The sequence below is a fragment of the Hylaeus volcanicus genome, chromosome 3 (assembly GCF_026283585.1).
Source record: "Hylaeus volcanicus isolate JK05 chromosome 3, UHH_iyHylVolc1.0_haploid, whole genome shotgun sequence".
NCBI lineage: Eukaryota > Metazoa > Arthropoda > Insecta > Hymenoptera > Colletidae > Hylaeus > Hylaeus volcanicus.
The window spans coordinates 20,557,902-20,577,782 of record NC_071978.1 but is presented as its reverse complement, the minus strand read 5'-3'; the positions used below and the strand labels follow the sequence as shown (position 1 = coordinate 20,577,782).

General features: G+C 45.8%; 1 protein-coding gene across 2 annotated transcripts in view; it reads left to right on the top strand.

Annotated features, from left to right (window-relative positions):
• The window catches only part of LOC128873843 (uncharacterized), a 144,526-nt gene extending 126,995 nt beyond the window's left edge, over positions 1-17,531 (top strand). Inside the window, exons 2-9 of one of the 2 annotated variants that reach the window (XM_054117756.1) lie at positions 2,908-3,301; positions 4,432-4,754; positions 5,051-5,516; positions 5,804-5,983; positions 6,997-7,138; positions 7,227-7,357; positions 7,617-7,684; positions 7,758-17,531. In XM_054117756.1, the coding sequence (XP_053973731.1) occupies positions 2,908-3,301; positions 4,432-4,754; positions 5,051-5,516; positions 5,804-5,983; positions 6,997-7,138; positions 7,227-7,357; positions 7,617-7,684; positions 7,758-7,935 (1,882 nt within the window). In that variant the 3' untranslated portion in view covers positions 7,936-17,531. Of the gene's footprint in view, positions 1-2,907; positions 3,302-4,431; positions 4,755-5,050; positions 5,517-5,803; positions 5,984-6,996; positions 7,145-7,226; positions 7,358-7,616; positions 7,685-7,757 lie in introns of both variants that reach the window. The other variant, XM_054117755.1, reaches the window with a different exon arrangement.
• Positions 17,532-19,881: the final 2,350 nt, after the last annotated feature.

Sequence of the window (19,881 nt, the reverse complement as noted above, 5' to 3'; positions counted from 1 at the left end):
GGACGTCGACGACGATGAAAACGGTACGGGGGAAAATAAGAGAAGAGAGCAGAGAGTGAGATAGCAAAAGGAGGGGATTTAGGAGAGAGAAGGGCGGCAGTGCTCGATGGAAGAGCACAGAGATCGTACGAAGCCACGGTACACCACCGTGCGGAGGAGCCACCTGCAAGGACAATATATAATCGACGTAGCGTGATCCACAGGAACTTGGCCTCGCGATCCTATCGCCGCCGCGTAGATCCCTCGATCGGAGCCACACGCGATGGCGGCTCCGCCCGGAAAAACAGCGCGAAATTCCCTCTGTCGTACACTTCGACCTTTGCACGGTATGCAAATTGAATTCTTGGGTGAACGTTTATTTCCCATGGTATTAGGAATAAATTGACCAATTAAAAATAAAACGGGAGTCCTTCTGATTAAATACTATCGTTGAACACTACTTGCAAGGCATGTACTTCAGTAATATTTCAGATTCTCAGAGACGTTATATGATTAAGATGTACACGGTCTGTCTAAAAAGAAACCGAACTTTTGCTCTAAAATTTTTTCTAACCGCGCCATCTAGTTACAGGTAATAAAAGACGATAGGTTGAACGTTAATGGTTGACCGTGCACAGTATCATTTGAATCGATCGGTCACATTCCGTTGTGTGACTTGAAATATAACGGACGTTTTGTGACTCTTGTTGGAATACCGCAATGGAGCGCTAATATTAAGTTCTGCGTTAAATTGAAAAAGATTTTTACCGAAACGCTTACGTTATTAAAACAAGTGTATGGGGATGAATGCCTAAGCCGTACACAAGTTTACGAGTGGTTCACTCGATTTAAAAACGATCGAGAGTCCATTGAAGACGAAGTTGGATGTTGCTGCACGACAATGCACCTGCACACAAAGCCGCAATTCAGCGTCAATTTTTGGCTAAAAAAGGCTTTGTTACCTTGGATCATCCACCCTTCTCGCCTGATCTGTCACCCTGCGATTATTTTCTTTTCCCAAAATTGAAAATTCCAATGAAAGGGACACATTATAGCATTCGTTTCAGAGATTCAGGCCGCTGTAACCGCCGTACTAAACGGGCTACCAAAACAGGAGACGCAAAGGTCCTTCGAAATGTTAATTACGCGGTCTACAAGCTGTATTAACGCAAAGGGAGATTATTTTGAGTAAATAAACGTGTGTGTCGAAACTTTACTTGTACTTTTTTCTTTTTATAGCAAAAGTTCGGTTTCTTTTTCGACAGACCGTGTATGTGTCATTTCGTAAAAAATTCTAATTATTTGGTAAAATATAGATATATTGACACGTGACCCGAAAATTATACGGATCTATAGAGGGTGAATCAAATAACTTGACTCATCGTCGAAATTAGCCGCACCTAGCGGCGGCGGGACGCGATTTCGAGCGGAAAGAAGCAATTCGGAGCGCGCAAAGGATCAGAAAGTCCAGGTAGAGCGCATCATGGCTCGAGCGGGGCCCCAGCGGCCCCAAAGAGATTCGAGAATCGATAAAAAGAGGAATTTCATGGCACGATGACCATCATTCAGCCAACCGGAGGGAGGGGGAGTTTAATGAACGGGCGAGCGCTTTTCTCCTTCTACTGGCCTCGCTCGACGGAGTGCGTCGTTGCGTAAACGCAGTGTCGGAAGGGAATCGCAACGTGGAAAGGTCAGTGTCTTTCTTTCTCCCGTGACGTCGACAGGCCGACACGAATACGCCTCCGAAAATATCTTTGGCCGCGAAAACCGTCGAGCGACACCGATCGTCCCCCCTTCCTCTACCCCCAAACAAGAAAAACAATAATTTCCGCTATTTCGAAACTAGCTGTATATGTTCTTTATGTCTGATTTATTAACATACAGAAGGCCTGAAGTCATAGCTCATACTAAATTCGCTGGAGCCGCTGGTGTAAACAGAAGGAGAACCCTTATGGTATTTCGCTTTTATCACGATGACCATCGATGCTATCGGTATCACGGTGCTTATGTTATCAGAAGCTTATTTAATTCTACAGAGGAAAGGTGGAATACGTCATCTCTCTATTTGCGATAGTTTCGCTGAAATTCGAGAGGGAAAATGGTAGACCTTTCGGTACCATTACATCGTTAATTCTCCTCGTTCTCGCCGTTTCGTCGTTTTTCGCCTCGCGCGTCTCGCAAATCACCGAAACGGCGAGGACGAACGAGCCCGACGGCTCGTGGCACTGGCGGGCTTTCGAAACGATGGGCCAATTGCCAATGTCTGACCCTTGAATTAGGTTTACGCTGCTGGCAACGCCATTACTCGGTAAGCGTGCAATTTCCTCGCGGCTGTTTCCGTCCTTCGCGACCGGTTCCCTCCAGGTCTCGGCCGTCCTGCGATTCCTGGATCGCTGTTTTCGAGAAAACGCAACCAAACGGATGAGCCTGGGCTCCCTGATTCTTGCTATCGCCCCGGGGTTAAAAGGTATTAAGGCGAAGCGAGGTTTAATTTATTTTCTCGGGCGGGTGTTGTCCTCCCTGCGAAACCTCCGATGATTACTCGGACTGATTTCTCTTCTCCACTTTCAAAAAATTGAATTTCATCGGTACCGCATATGCAGAAGTCAGTGGCTGAGTGGATATCCAAGCAAACATGAGCCATAGACAAGAATTACAGAGTTACCTCTCGTAGCTTTTGAGGATCGTTGATACATGTTCTGACTAAATGTTGGTGGCGCCATAGGGGGAAGCTTCCAGTGGCGCCATTAGTTCACACGCTCGTCGTGCGCTGAAGCTGTCATACCACCCACCCCTAGAAAAAATCCTAAATAAATGAAACTTCTGCTTCCATCAGTCAATCGACTATTTTTTAAACTTCACGAATACAAGCGATGAGCTGCATAATTTTGAAGCTAGCCTAACGTTCGCCGTTTTAATAACTTCCAGTGGAGTCGCAGTGTCCTGTGGGGATTGTAGTAGCAGCGGTACCAGCGACATCACGGAGCCGGGGTCTCCGTGCAGCACGAGCAGCGACGAAGGGGTAGCGATTCGTGGCGCGTCGGCCAGTCCACTTCCGTCCCTACCCAAGCTGGCGCCGTCCTCGCAGATCGGTACCAGGCCCCAGTGGCCCTGGACCCCGCCTCTGGCCGCCACCGCCTGCTCGACCTACAAAAGGCTCAAAGGCGAGCCCGAGGCTGGCGCCTTGCCGAGGTCCGGGGCCGCCGATCCAACCTCCAGAGGTACCACCAAATCCAACAAGTCCAACGTCGCTCATCATCACGAGACGCAAGGGAAGATCACCGAGTACTTCAAAACGCAGATCAAACCACAGCAACCCAAGGTAACGTCCACGTTCATACTTAGATCGTTGGGACCTTCAGGGTTGGAGTGGAAGAGAACGTTTCTGCTAGGGGTAATTTGCGAGGGATATATTAGATTGGTAAGAAATTAATGTCTAAGGCCGATTGCACATGAGCGCAACCGAGCAGTTTCAAACCACTTTAAAACTAGTTGCATGCGACCGTGGATCTAGGTAAAACAAAGAGCGCAAACGGTTTGCAACACTAATTTCAAATCGGTTGCGCCGTGTGCGATCGACCTAATAGCATAGACATATTTTGTTTATAGAAAGTGTTCAGGTAGAAGCATCTAGGATATTTCAGTGAAAGTATTCCTTTCTTTTTTTTGAGGAGATAAAGGTAACAGTTAAGGAGTTAAGGTGAAGGGACATTTTTCTTGAAGGAGGAAATCATTAAATGAATGAAAGACGAGCAAGGTAAACGTGTAACGATATCGCTTCCAAGAAAGAACATCTTCCAATAGTTTGCTTTTCAAATGTTGACATTGAAAGTACCCAGCAAATATCAATAGTAACACATATAAAACTTTAAACGATTCAGAGAATGAAATATGGTGATGTACCTAAAGGTACAGCAGGATTGCCCTAGTTGTCGGAGTTTCGAAGGATTTCGAAGTACGACGGAAGATGATAAAGTGTGATGTTTACGAAGTGTTTGGGAGCATGACTCACAACTCCGATAACGTCGAGAAAGGTTGATTTCGAGAGTGTATATCGCGATTGGAGCGTCTGATACCGTCTGGAGTCGTTGGGTAGACGGCTGTTTTTTGCGACTCCGATGTCAAGCGTAGCTGCAATGCCGGCGAAACGTCGGGACGCTCTCCAAAAAGGACGCGGCCTCTTCCTGCGGGCCTCGGACGGTATCGAGCCGAATCGAAGCTCTCGTCGTTGACGTCAGAAGTTGGTGCATCGAGCGATGGTTTGTAACGAACGCTGCTAACGCTGATCGCTTTGGTTAGCTTTAGAAAATTACATTTCCAATCATTCTAGTGTCCGAGAGTGTTAATGAAGTTTTCCCTGTTCGTTTCAAGCCACTGCTCGGTTCAGTAATCCAGAAAATCAACGATGACTCCTGAAACATGTTCGATTCAACTGAAAACGTCTGTCGACAGATCAAGAAGAACAGCGAGGCCATGTCTGTGCTGGTTTCGAAGAGCTCGTCGGAGTTCAGGAGGCCTCCAACGGTCCAGAGGAACAAGGGCGGTTTGGCGAAGTACCTGGGTACTGTTCCGTCGAACGGACGGAACAACTCGACCAACGACTGGGAAATGAGGACCGTGGCGATGTCACCGCCGTCTACGAAGAAGCCGCCAGCGGTAATCGTTCCGAGGACTAATGGTAAGATGGACAAGAAGTTGACCAAGCCGGTGCCCAGTTTGCCGATTTCGAACGACGTCTTGAAGAACATACCCAGCTGCAAAATCTCGTCGCTAAGGTTGGTAACCGCGCGCGGCAAGGTATGCCAAACGCGGAACTTTAACCCTCTGTTCGTCCAGATCAATGTTGCGAATTCCAATACAAGTCTGTAACCATCGACACTGCGTCTGTCGAGGTAGGCTAAACACGTACGTCTAGTCTTTCTGATTTAAATGTGTCATCATGGAATGATATTCAAGTTACTAATATAATTATAGTTATTGTTATTTGTTACGAGGTCAATGGAAGCAAGGGATGAAGTATGGCCCCCGGTCAACCCGGTGGCCTATGCACTAATTCATTGTTATCATTTAGGTTAACGTCCGAAACGATCACCAACTCGAAGATAGCGCAACCGACGCCAATGCCACCCGTCACACCGACCAGCCAGACGGTACCGCTCGACTTCAAGGGCTGCATCACCTCCAAGCCGCACGTCAACGAGAACAACAACCTGACGAACGGTTGCGGGAAGCTCCTAGGCTCGTTGAGGTCCAGCCAAGACTTCCTCTCGAGGCTGTCTGTACAGAGCACCACCGAGGCCAAGGAGACGAGGGTGAGCCGCGCGGTCGAGGCCTACGTCGAGGAAGAGGAGGACTCCTCGAGGAGCAGCGAATCGAAACCGTCGCTGTCCCCAATACTCTCCGCGCCCACCACCATCAGATTCCCAGCACGGATACCTGGAAAGGACAGGCAACAGGCCACCGACAGCGGAGTATGTCGATGGGACAAGTGCGAGGAGAGCTTCGAATCCAGCGGAGGACTCCTGGAACACCTGCAGGTACGGAGACGAAATTATCTTCACTTGGTTAAAATTTACTCGGAGCTGGTCAATGTTGGAATTTTTGTAAGCTACCAGTTTCATTTTTAAAAATGTACCTTCTTCTTCCAACCACTGTTTCGATGCAATTGCATCAGGTACATTAGCGATGCTAAAGTAACGGAAAGAAAGGTGCTAAGAGAAAGAAGAAATTACGTGCAGGAGTGATTAGATTACTTGTTACGAGTAACTGGTAGCTCCAAAACGACGAATTGGCGAGTAATGAAACAAACATAACGTCTTTTCAGGCTGCTCACATCAACACGCAAACGGGCGGCGATAATTTTGTCTGCCAGTGGCAAGGGTGCAAAGTACAAGGGAGAAGTTCCTGTTCGCGGAGATGGTTGGAGCGACACGTACTATCCCACGGCGGAAACAAACCCTTCCGGTGCATCGTCGACGGCTGCGGCAATAGGTTTAGCTCACAGGTATTGGGTTGTATTAGTGATAACGTGCGCGAACGGGTGACACTATTCGGTATAGCAATCACTCCAACAACGTAAGTCCTCTACCGCGGACAATTTCTCTGTTCGGGATGAGCGAATATTGACTGTGAACTAATAATATGACACTCTCTTTCTCTTTCCACTAAGTGGTTCAGCTGAATACGATCATGTCTCCTCTTCAGATGACTCGACGATCTTTTTTTTTTCACGTTATTCATTCTATGTCCTCGACATTGGGTAAAGTATTGTAACGTTTAAACGAGGGATTACGCGCCGATCCTGTCGATATTGGCCCGTCAATCGCACAGCGTCGATGTACGAACCACGAGAAAATCGTCGTTAGACGTCGAGGTATCGTGTTAGAGCTCTTTTCCTGGCTTGCGTCAGGTATCCGTCAGTCTCTCGCTAAACCTAGTGTACTCCCTGGTTTTTCGTTACTAGAAACTAAGTCGATCCGTGCCGGTTAAGACCCAAGGAACGCTAGGACACGTAGGCACTTCCTCTGAATGTCGTCCACTAGCACAGCGGCGTTAGCACCGAAGTTCTCTCTTCAGCGGTTCAGTTACATGATTCCTGAAAATGGTTCTTCGCGTATGCGAGTAATGTCTTCCGTCTTAACCGTCGTCGCGCGATTGTAAACGATCCTCGAATCAGTGCGGATTGTCTTCGAATGGCGAGCATTTTCCAGGGACAGCTTGTAAATCTGTCCACTCGTCGAAAATCCCCACCTGAGACGTCAGGGTGTGTACTTTCTTCTTAAATCTTCCCTTATCGTCGCTTCATGCTTAGGAAGCTCGCATTTTGCCTTCGTCACCAGCAGAATTCGACTTCGTCCATGTCGTACTTTGCACGGGGCTCTCTGCGTTTTTGTCACTGCTCGAGAACGAACGGTTTCGTCATTTTCTTATGGTTTTCCCCCTCAACGGACGCGGCACGCTTTCCCTGGAAGGTGCCGAAATGCAGGCTTCTAAGAATGTCCTGTATTTTTTCTTCAGACTGCTCTGGAGAGGCACGTGAACGGACATTTCAATCAACCCGAAACCAGCAACAGCAGCACCAAACGAAGCTGCGAGAGCGGCGGAAAGCTGGTCAGAAGGAACGGCAAGCGGCTCAGATATAGACGACAACCCTGGTCTGGTAAGTGTACGTTGAGACTTTCTTCCATTCTTTCTTTAAAAAGTGCTTATCGTATGCTAATTAAATCGTGCGTTGGTTCCCTTTGCAGCGAGAATTTTTGACTACTTCGACACTGGAGTGATGGAAGGTCTCCAGCACAGATTGCTCCAACTGGCAAAGTCGAGGACGCAAGGCCGCCTGGCGGAGACACCGGGAAACTCGATCGCCCTCACTAGTCGAGTAAGTCGAAGGAAATTGCCGTGGAATATTTAGAGGTGGGCAAAATTGGCCATTTGAAGTTACAAGTGGAACCTAGGCAGAGAGATCTACGTGATTGTTAGCCTCTGCCGTTAGTCACTAGCAAAGCAAACACAGGAACTAGTCGACACTGTAACAGTCGGAGTCGAGAAAGTAACCTCCAATGGCCAGTGCTTTCTCCACCAAACGTGACCTGGGAAGGCATCGTTAATCGCAATCGTGTTTACGTTTCTGTCTGCAGGTATTAGCCCGAAGAGTGGAATTGGATGGGAAGACTAGAGTCCTGTTGCGGTGGCACCCTGCCGATATGTAAGTAGCCCAAGTTCTTCCTCCCACAACGCCTGACCTTTTCTACAATCGTTAATTCCCATTTTTCCAACAGCAAGCCGGACGAGTGGGTGCTCGAGACCGAATTACAAAACACCGACAACGTCGACATACGCAAAGTGTCAGCTACCAATCCGGACGAGGTGAGCCTGGCCCTGTACGCGGCGGTGAGCGGCGGAACGCCCCCGTTGACGCGGGTCAAGCAGCGCCGGAAACCGGTGAAGAACTCGTGATAATGTCGATCACGGTGATCGAGGACAAGCGCGACGATGCAGCGACGACTAAGCCAGAGAACGAGTTAGGGATGAGTCCTGTATCAGGACGATTGTGCTTCCTGGTCTGTGTGGGGAGGAGCCTGGCGAGAGAAACCGGAACCTGAACGTATCCAGAGGAAAACCGGAGTAAGACGTGTCCCGAGACCACGAGAACATCGTCGGAGAAGAAACCGATCACGGACGCGTCCGTGACGAGCTCCATGAGTTCGCGTACGCGGACGAGGAGGAGGGACGAGCAACGGACAAACATTGGAGACGTGAGAGTGCACGAAGATGAAAAAGTGGAATACATACATTCTAATTTATTTAGCCTAAATCCATCGGCCATTAGGTAAATATATAGTAGTCGTGGATAGCGATGAAAGAAAGGATATTCTTGTTGCCTATCGATACCAAATTAACTCAAACGTTTGGGGTCGTATCCTGCCACGAGTGCCTGGTTATCATGGCGACACACACTCGTCGGACTCGGAAGAGCTAGGCTTGGGCCTCAAAAGTGCCTCACCGTGGATGCGTTTTATATCGTTGACCGTCGTGCAAGACCAATCGTAGACTGCGGAGTTGAATTAAAGTGGCGGAGAAAAATATTTAAAAAAAAAAGAAAAATAAAAAAAAAATAAAGAACACGCCGAAGTGGAGATCAATGACGCAAGACGACGACGACGACGAGGATTTTACGTACGAATAACTCGACGCGTTAAAGTAAAGCAAATAAAAAAAAAAAAAAAAAAAAAAACGTGTGAGAGAATCGAACAAAAACTGTTTAAACGTTAGTTAACGACTGTAAGGAGATAATCACTCTGGTGGCCTTAGGAATCAATTAATATCTAGCAACGGCCCCTTGGCTGCTTCCGGGCCCTGTTCAAGTACCCCGTGACAGAAGCCAGAAGAGAAGGGGTGGAGAAGGGAGACGCGAAACGCGCGTACTTCTTCGACACACCCTCGACCCTCGACCAACTTTCAGAAGGAGATGTATCTACCTCGATCTTCGGCTCGGTAGAAATTCGTGCTGGCCGTTGTCGTGCGACAGGGGGGGGGGGGGGGGGGCCAGAGAAAAAAGGAGAAGGAACAAGCAAAGGAACGAAAAACGAGGGGGCGTGCGTGCGTGGGTAGTATCCGATAACGAAATCACACACGTGCAAAGAGAAAAAGGAAACGGGAGAGGAACCATTGGAGGACGAGCAGAAGTCTATCGACGAAGAACACACAAAGTCGTTGACACGAGAACACAAGAGAAGGACGGTCAACGTTCTCGCCAAGGAACCCGCAATAGCGAAGACAACAGTCGAACGACTCGTACGCCAATCGAGATTTCTATCGAGACTTATCCGTTTACTTCCCTTTCGAGAAGAGGACAATGTACAAAATGAAAATTAAAGAGCAAAGGAAGCGTGCTCGCGGCCCGAGGCACGCTCGTGAGCATAGAAGCTTCGGGTCTCCCTAGGATTCGAGCTTGCCTCGTTCAGAGCCCTCGAGAGGCGCGTTTGATTTCGATAGTCGCCTATTTTTATCTTCCCGCCGAGTTACGTGCAGCATGTCGATGCGAGCGTGTCGCTGCGAATACAATAAAAATCGAGCGATCGTTTCTTTCTATTCGTCCCTCGCGTTTGTGTACCGCCCGGCGTCGCCAGGGAATCGCACATCGGAGAAACCATCTGTCGGCGTTTTTTCTTTTTTTTTTTTTCGTGAAGTTACCAGAGAGGAGTCGTTCATCTTTGGACACGGCTGCCGTTCGAGCTTTACAGTCGGTTCCCAAACGGAGGAGGGATCCGAACGCGTTGGAAACTAGCGAGGATCATCGCGAAGGAAGACTCGACGAGAACCTAACATCGTCGTACCACGAGTCGGAGATGCCTGCGTGAAAATGAAGCACACACTTCCCGGATACGTGGAGGATCGTTGAAACCGATTATTCGGCAGCGAGAGCGGACGGCGCATCCGTGCTGTACGATTCGTAGACGAGGAGCTGTTAAATCTGAATAATTGGGGGGAGGGGGGGACAAAACACGAATGGCTGTGTTACATTTTCCACACGGAGTTACTAAAGGGTTGGGGGGAAGGGAGGGGGGGGGGGATTATATGAGACACACACACGAGCAGCGTACGAAGAGGACGAGGGAGAGAGAAGAGGAAAACACGCGCTGGATGACGGAGTGTGTCGAATCGCTATTTTCATAGATGTAGATTGATACGCCGAGATCGTAGAAAAATATATTTCTCGCATCGCCGGAATACTTCTGACATCGTGGAATGTGATTGCGCACGTTGTACACATATATATGTAGCGGATAAAGTTAAACAAACAAAAGAAAAATGAAAAAAAAAAACAAAAAACACAGAATACTTGTAAATTAAGAGAAAGCGAAAGGGGTGGAAAACCCGTGTCGATGACGTGTGCTGTATGGCTAAAAACGGGAGGTTTTCGGGAACGAGGAGGATATATGTACAGATATAGAAGATAGGATCGAACGAAAAGCGTATACGCAAAGAGAACCCACCGGGAAGAGTAACCGGACACACACGGACGGAAACACGCCTATACACACCAGCTAAGAAACACTGCCAATACGATTGTAATTAAGAACTCTAGGCTAATTGATCGATTAATTATTCTTACTATTATTATTATGATTAAACGTGTAATCCGATAGATCTCTAGTTTCCGCGCGGATGTGTATGAGAGAAGCGTGTCTCGCTTGCACCTGTCGCGCGAGCGCGCTGATTTTCTTTTGCCGCGACCAACGGACGGAGAACCCAAATTAGCGACGAACGGCGATCACGAGGGGTGTACATAGTTAGTCGAAATTATCGATGGATCCCTGGGAAACGATAGGGCCACCCGGGGGATCAAGCCTATCAGCTTGCGACTTCAAGCGAGGAGGGTACTTCTTTTTAATCCGGAACTCCTACGTTTCGAGCGACCACGTGCTCGCGGAGAACGACGCGACGATCGCGATCGGTGAACACGGGCACCAGAGAAGAGCGATCGACGCGAAACGGAGAGAAAAAGGAACGCGTCACTGCCAAAAATCGCGCACTGTCAGCCGTCGTAATCGCGGTAGCCGCACACACCTTAGAGCCTTATTTCCGTCGCGCCTAATCGCGCGCGCACGCTTCTGTGTTACTGATTTCGAGGAGCGTGGATCGTTCTTCTTCCTACCCGCGGGATCCGCGCGGTCGATTCTTGTCGATCGTCTTCGAGAGCGTGTACCGAGAGCGCGCCTACTGCCAATTACTATAAGTCGAGGGACGCGAACCAAGGCACTGCCATCGAAACGTAACGGTGTGATAAGGCACACTTTATACGTGTGAATAGGGTGTTTGTGAGATACAGGTGCAGACTTTAGCTCTCGCGAGAGATGGATGCCTATGTGTTAGAGAGAGAAGGTATCACACTGCCTGTCATGTATATACATTCGTACCCTCAACTGCTGACTTCATTTTATATAAGTTTTACTATTAATGTTGCAGAATTTTTATTGGTAAACATTGAACTGTATTAATTAGAAATTGCATTTGTGTTTGTGTCGTTTCGAATTGCATTCACTTTTTATATAAAAAAAAAATTACATCAGTCGAAACCTTAATTAATAAAATGTACGTATTTATACCGATTCCATGACATTTTAAAATCAGTAATTTATAGAAGCACTGCCAACCATTCATTTTCACTCGCTCGACGAGTTGTATCGATCCAAACAGTCTCGTACCTGTGATTTACGAACACCCTGTGTATACGTGTGGATATATATGTGTGTGTATAGCTATATCTATGTATACGCGCATCCGGTCGTTGAATCGTAGGTGCAATCGACCGATTTCGTTTTGCGCGCGCGACTCTTCTGTCTGTTTTCCTCTTTTGTTTTCTTTTTCCTTTTTTTTTTTTTATTAATTGCTCCGCCGAGACACGGTCCCTTTTTCCTCGTTAACGATAAAAATCTTTGCTTTTCCCCATTCTCGTTTTCTTTTGGCATATCCCCTCAGTGCCATACACGACGCGTCCCCGTGTGCTGCGCGTTCCTTGTGATTTCTCGTGTTCATGTTTATTTGTGTTCATTGACTTATTTCGTGGCGCGATCGATCGTCGTTCCTCCCGTTCCACTGTCGTCGCGTTAGATCCCCCGTTAGATCGTCGAGGGACGTAGCTCGATCATTAAAAATTAAATAAATTAAGGTTTTATCACGGGTGGGACCAATTCCTCGCGCGGCGTACGTCGTTTTTTTCCTTTCCTCGCGCAAAGAGACTTCTTTTTTAGGGAAATCATTTTTTTTGTACATTCAGCGGTTAACGAAACATCGATCTGCCGTGTAGGTTATTTAGTTAGAAATTGTTAAGTTCTATTATTAGTTGCCGCGGTTACGGCGGGAGAAACCTTTTTGGACGTTCGATCGCGCTTGATCTCGTGGATGGTGAATCGCGGAGTGAAATTTTGGGCGAAACGAAACTGCTCGGGAGCCCTCGGGAATTCTAAAGTCTGATCTCTTCCAAATTACTCCCGGAAATTTCGGTTCCGTTACTCGCGATCGAGCTAGCGACGTTCGATTCAAAAGACTGCCCGTGACTTATACAAACTTTTGCGTTTATGGGATACATGGAATATTTTTTAATTTCTTCGTAAAATTAATGGTTTGTTTTAAATTTGTGTTTGCTCTTTGATGGGCGAGGAGCGTATGATGTGTTGTATACGAATGTTAGATAGTACAGATTTGTTAACATTTGTATGAGGAATTGAAACAAAATTTATCCTTTTTTAATTGCTCACTTCCTAGGACTCTAATGTTTGTTTCATGTTCGAACTTCTTAGTTAAAATTAGGGACACTTTAGCGCCGTCTAGAGAAAGTGCTTTTTTTCTGTTGCAAGGAAATTAGATTATACGTATAGTTGATGCATAATTTAGGTATAAAGATTCTCCATTATTATTAGGGCGAAATGGAATAGGTGCGTTTAAGACTATTCGTGTATACAAGAATGGAATATAAAATACGTTCTTTTCTTTGACCTCGAAAACAGCGACGTTAGCTCGATCGACCAAACGAACGTTCCGTCGCTCTGGACAAAAGTCGCGCATTTAGCGAATAAAATGTTTAAGTAAAAGGAGGCAAAACAACGAGACGGAAAGAAAGAGGAGAAGGACGCAACGTCTCTCGATTTCAGTGTAACCATCGTACGCTTGTTTCTTTTCCTTTTTTTCACCCCTTAATTCCAACAGGAACGCGCTGTAGATGTCCTCGTTTCCCTAATTTTCGTTGGAACCCCTTCCCCCTTACCTCAAGGCGTAAATCCGTCGCGAGAACGCTCCATTGACCTTTTACCCGCGCGATTCTACGCATTAAAGCAGTAAATGTATATTTTAGCGAGACGTTGTAAAGTTTTGCGTAAGATAACTTTTAGAGATATCGATCAGCAGGAGCGTGGGAGGGACTCGGTCCGAAGTGGCGCCGCCAGAGACGGCCAGGATTTCGTTCGAATAATAAACGACGAATAGAAGGAGCAGCGATTTATTATCAGTGTTTGTCGAGCGGTTATCGAGGAGGAGTTGAGATCGTAGGAATATAATTTCATTTTGTAACTAAACCTGTAATTCTAGAGAACAAAGTAACTCGAGTAGCAGCTTCTTGAAATGGATTCGTCTTTCCGGGATAAGAAATCTCTGCCCGTCTCTGGATTCGAGGAGGAATTCTGCGAAGGCCTCGTGGCCGTTTCTTCGGTTCCCGATGTCGACACTTGTACATGTGTAAAACGTGTGAAAGATAAGGGAGAGAGCTTACCGTGTGAGAGGAATTACCGAGTGCGAGCGAGAGAGGGAGAGAGTACGTTGTTACAATTATAAGAATGTTTAGAGTACCCTGTAAATATAGGAGACACGATCGATAAAACGGGAAATTGCGATCATCGGGGCTTAAAATGAATCACAGAACAAAGAAACGGCGGGCGAGAAAGCGTGAGAGAAAGCGAGAGAAGGGAGGGAGGAGAATGCTTTTGGTGGACAGCGTATTTTTGCAAAAAATAAAATTAAACTATTAAAACATTATGGATGAACGTTGATAAACGATTAAGCGGAATAACGAAGGGATCTTTATCGTTGGAACTCTCTCCCTCTCTGTCGGGGGTTGAACCCGTCTATCCTTTGATTTTGCTCTCTTTCGAAGGAGGAATTCGCCCCTGTTTTCGGCGTTTATTCGAGAAAACAAACGTCGCGTCACTGAATGATCGCTTTGCGAGGAGATAAGCAACAAGCAGGGAGTCATTGGTGTTTGGTGCATCTTCAACAGCTGACTTAGGGAGTTGATATCTTCTCAGGATAAATGTTACAGGACCCTGATGCGAATGTACGTTGTATCAATTAAGCTTTCAATGGATGTCAAACCCTTTTGAAAAATAAGAATCGAATAAACGGAACTAGAAGTGTACAGAAATAAATAGAGTCTAATAGTTCAGTTGTTTATAGATCTGTAATAATAAAAATTTTATAAGAGAAAGTGAATTTTCAATGAAGTTCAATAAAATACTATACAAGAATTTCGTTAAGACAAAACAGGGATTTAAAATATTTCGGAAATTTTTCAGGAAAGTGTTTGTACTCGTGCATCGGACACTAGATATAGCACTTTAATACTCAATTCTCATTCAGTATTGCTATTTCTTAGAAGAGGAGTTTGTACCAATCGAAAGCTTGATCAATACAGTGAATACGTTTACATATAACCATCCCCTGTATTATTCTATCTTAGACGCATATCGATGGTTCTAAGACACCAGCGAGAGTGCAGATCACCATAGAACCATGGAACACCGGAAACGATGCTTTTCTGTTTGACAAATTCGAGAAGGCTGACGGTTGCTCGGAAAGGAAACAGTGTGTTCGTCAAACCTACTATCGATTCTTCTTTCCCCGTCGATTAGGCCGTCGAAACTCGTGTGTACTTGAACCTTCGGCCAAGGTCGAAGCTTGTAAAGATAAATAAAATCTCGTTTCTATCAGATTAACCCTCGAGTGCGCTCGAATCGCGAACCCGTGTCGATGTTCTCTAGAATTCCTACTATGCGAGCTCGCGCACAGAAGAAAGAGAAACAGAAGACGTTATAAATAACGCACTTCGCCACGCTAACTATCGAGTTCTACGAATAGAACGTACTTAAGGGTTAATTCGAGCCGGGAAAAAGAGCTCGAAACGCTCGACGTGCCAGCGATTCGGAATTAAAGCGGGCAACGCTCGATCCACCGGCCCATCGATCGATCGATCATCGATGCAATATCCCCGAACGAAGTTGAGCGGTCGTCGTAAGAGTTTTAAAAATATCCATGCTTTAATTCCAAAACGATTGCCACGGAACCGCGTTAATTAACAAGACACGATCGATGGAGCGAAAGAAATTGCACGTGTATGGTTAACTCTAGAGTATCACACTTGTTCGTTAATTTGTTACTTAAATTTTTGTCATTCTTGGAAGAAGTTGTATCAGAAAGGGGATATTGAAAAAGTAGGTAGAGTGCAGTATCTATAAACGATTTTTAGTTCTTCATTTGCCGAGGAGAATATACTATAGAATTCCTAGAGACACAAACTGACCAATGATCGCTTTCATCGCCAATGACCAACAGGTCGATGAAACGATAAACTCTGATCAAGACAAAACATATATTTAACCCGATTTCCGTAATGCTTAGACAATGAAGCTATCCCAAGTGTTTCAGAACGATCACCCTGCCCTGTAATTAATAAAAGGGTCTTGTAAACTATTTTCCTTGATTTCAGTGGATCCTGGTGTGGTACTCTATGGTCAACGTTATCTTCTCGTAATTACGGCTTTCTAGTTTTCAACACGTCTCTCTCGAAAGCGCGTCGAGAGAAATGGGTGCGCGACGTCCTTTATAACGCAGCGAGACATTGCTTGTAAATGTACAAAGAGAATAAACGAAAATAAACGTAGTGGACTTGGAGGATGTTGCGTCCGTCGGATCTCGGACAGACGTCGCGACGAGAAATTTGATATTCTCGAGGGACGATCAGTGTAAATATCGAGAATTGCCCTAGACGTAGCGTATTACGAATATAGTGTTTGCATTTATTATAGAGTCTATGTACGAGCATTACGGAGGAAAAACTGTCGAGTAGAGAATATCCATGTTTCCTTCGCAATTTCACATTTGCCCTATCGTTCGCGGTGAAGCCCTTTCATTCCTCTTTCCGTCGTGCAACAGAAATGGATGTTTTACTTTCATAATTGGTGGTAAATAGAAACCCTAGAACAATTCATTTAAGATTCTATTTGATTTTTTATTTAGCGCCTTGATCGCCGTGTGAGAAACCAGGGTACAGAGAAGAGAAAGGGAGGAAAAGGGTCACGGATTATTTAATACACTGGTTATGCCACGACGAATTTTATTTTCAATTGTTCACTGTGAAACATTTTAATACTTTAGAAAGGTATTTAATTTCAATTATTCAATCGGATGTTTCTCTTGAGAGCGTAAGGAAAGTTAGATACAGGACAAGATGTAGAAATATGATAAGGAAAAAATGATTGGTACGTAAAGAAAAGTTACTGCTAATGTTCTCCCCAATCGACGGGGAACCAAGGATGAGTATGGTCGGACAAGCAGTGCTTTTTGAAAATCAATGAAAACTGGAAAGCCCTCTATCGTTTTTGCTCGAACAGACTCCGATCGATTCTTGATAACCTACTTTTTTGCCTGATCGAGGGGAACAGTAATGTTTGTTTGACAAAATTTTCAATATTCGATAGTCGTGCGCGACTTAATTGGCCAGTCACTGGTCAGGGTTGCCACGTGTTCTATTTTCAACACCACAGTCACACCATTGTGTCCTAGATCCTACATTTTTGTAAAACGTTCTACTTATACAGTGAATTTTCGATAAGTGTCACTGGATGACCGAAGGAAATGAAATTTAATCTCAAGTAGTGGGAATAGCCACGCGACACTTAACAAAGATTCCCTGTATCTCGAGAACAAAGCCTCGAATAACAAAATGGCAAAGGACTTTTGCATTTACCTTTACACGAGCAATAAATATATACGCATACATTTATGTATAGATCCTCATCCTCTCAGGAACAAACCTGCTCCACTCACCACCTGTTCACATTTGGCAACCCTGACTATAAACGGTCAAAGGGAACACGAAGGAAACGGGGGAATTGAGAGAACAAAACAATTGTTTCGCACTGCCGAAACGGAGAAGGAAATGGGAAGCTTCGCGTCTCGCGTTCGTTGCGTGGATCTTGTCGAGCGATCGTCGAAAGCACCGTGGTGTTCATTAATCCACCTAGTGGTACCCCCGAAAGAATATATGAGAACCAGACGGACGAGAGAAAAAACATAAGAAAATAAAAAATAATATCTGGATAATGCGCACGCGAGGATCCTTTTAGACTCCGTATTAAGCGCGAACACAGAGGTAAGAAGCATCGAACAGTGCTTTTGACTTTTTCGATACTTTCATGTACAAAACACGAATGACGGTTTATAGCTTAAGGAGAACATTAAAGAGATATTGTAAGAGAGTAATAATAATTTCACGGTTACGATATCGTACACGGTACGGTGTGTCTCGTTCATTTTTTAACCCGACCTACGCTCAACGTTTTCGTACCTACTCGTCCCGAATGCTTCGCAAACAGTTCGAAGAACGATTCTTCCCTATCGTAAGTTACAAGATTCAGATAAAAGTCAAACCAGAAAAGTTTCATCACCGAACGTCTTCTTCGAGACACAATAAGTCGAAAGGTAAACGTGTAAACATCTTACGCAACAACGGGGCTAAAGTTTAAAATTTATTGATCGTAAAAATGTAAAGCGAAGGAGAAAGTACCTATCTAACGGTGTCATGGAAAGTCCATCCGATGTTTTACAAAGAAAATAAGAAGTTGAGATGGCAAGAGTAAGCAAATATTCCCTTTTGCAATTAGTATACTTTGAATGGATCGGGAATTTTTACTGGCATTAAAAGATTTGTTATAGCCTATTATGATTTCAAAGAATTTAAAAAACGATTACATTTTAACTTACAGTATATGCAACGACCATAAATATTTCCGTACCACTGACCGAAGTTGATCAAATGAACCATTGCGCGCCACTATGAATGATTCATGGGCGATACATTCAAAGGGCCAAAGCACGCCAGCAAGCTAAAGTTGGAGCATGTTTGCGACAAATGTCAACCATGGTATAACTATTACACAAATATTAGCGTTGCATACGCGCTTTGTAGAAGCTTGGCCCCCTTCCGGTTTCCGGCACGTAGTCCGCCCCGTCGTTGGGGAATACGATATTCCCGCAGGCGGTAAAGGTACAAGGAAACCCGATCCTTGTTTCAGGATCAGCTCTCTGGACAACCTGTTGGCCACGTTGAAACGACGTCGGGCCGTGCGCTCGACGGGAAATTCAATAAGCCGGCTCGCGTGCCTTTTCACGGACGAGCAAAATTCGTATCGATCATGCGAGGTGGGTAAAAATGACGATATAATTAGCCGGCGATGGTGTACGGTTACCGATTCCACGCCAATTTTTTCTCTGTTCTCCCAATTGACTCGCGAACTTGTTAATTACGGCTCGGTGGTCCTTGGACGACGATCAGGCGACGGGACAAACGAACAGCGAGTCATTGTCGGTTCGCGTCACGATCACGATCGATGCATGAGACTGCTCGTTCAACGAAACTCACGGAAGGCGGCCCGCGGACAAACAACTCGCATGGTTGGTCGCCAAAGTAGCTTAGCTATCGAATTGTAGCTGTTGCAAAACGAGCATGTAGCATTTACAATCAAAAAGAAGATTTTTAAATAATAAATTCCATGGAAATAAATCGAAAAATAACACCGTTGTACCCTCAAAGAGGCACAGATGATCCGAGCGCGCGCCTCTGAGAGCAAACAGGCCTCCAACGCAAAAAAACTTTCGGTTTTCAGAAGCCGAACGAGAGCCAGCGTCCCGCGCTAATTAAACGGCGGGCCCACCTATCAATTACGCGTTCAGTTTTTCCGGACGTTTGCGCCGTTTCTGTATATACAGTTACTCCCATTATTCTCCAGCGAGCGGATTCCCGTAAGGAGAGAGTACAACGCAAAGAAGTCGTTCCCGCGGGAGAGAGCCTCGTACCGTATGCATCGGGGCGACGAGCGAATCGTTAGAGAGGGAGAAGGTGGCGAAAAAAGTAAGTAAGTCAGCGGGGAAAAAGTCGCGCCGGTAATCGGAAGACGCGAGGGAACGATTGTTGATTTACTCGGTCGACTTGGAAATACTGTTTACCGGCTACACGAAGAAAGAACGGGAAGAAGACCTGGAATGGTAATGGTAATGGTACCGGTGCAGCAGAACGTCGAGAACGCGGATTATACGAGCGTTCGTTCGTTTCTTGCTTCTGCCCCCTCCTGCTCCCTCTTCGCGAGTAACTCCGACGTAGTTCTCGTCGAGTTCTTCGACGAGTTTGTGTACAGTTAAGGAGTCGACGCCAGGATGAAATTGAACCGGCCAGTTGTCGCGTCGGTCGTTGACATTTCGTCTTTCCGATTCCCCGTCGCGATTATCGGACACTAATTTTATCGACGATACGATTTTTTCGACTCGCGACGTCGCGATCGTAGGTTTGATCAGGACTTTAGAGGGTAGAGATCGTAGGAACGCATAATGGCGCTCCCCCGCGATGGAAATTTCGTATTTTATCACGAGGAGCGTCGAGGCTGTTATAATGTTAGTCCTCAGGGACGATGAGGATCGAGATTGGAACATAGAAGTATAGATAGAGCAGGAAATACATACACGGTCTGTCTAAAAAGAAACCGAACTTTTGCTGTAAAAAGAAAAAAGTTTTCTTCATGTGGGTGCAACAAGTAAAGTTTTTACACACACGTTTATTTACTCATAATAATCTCCCTC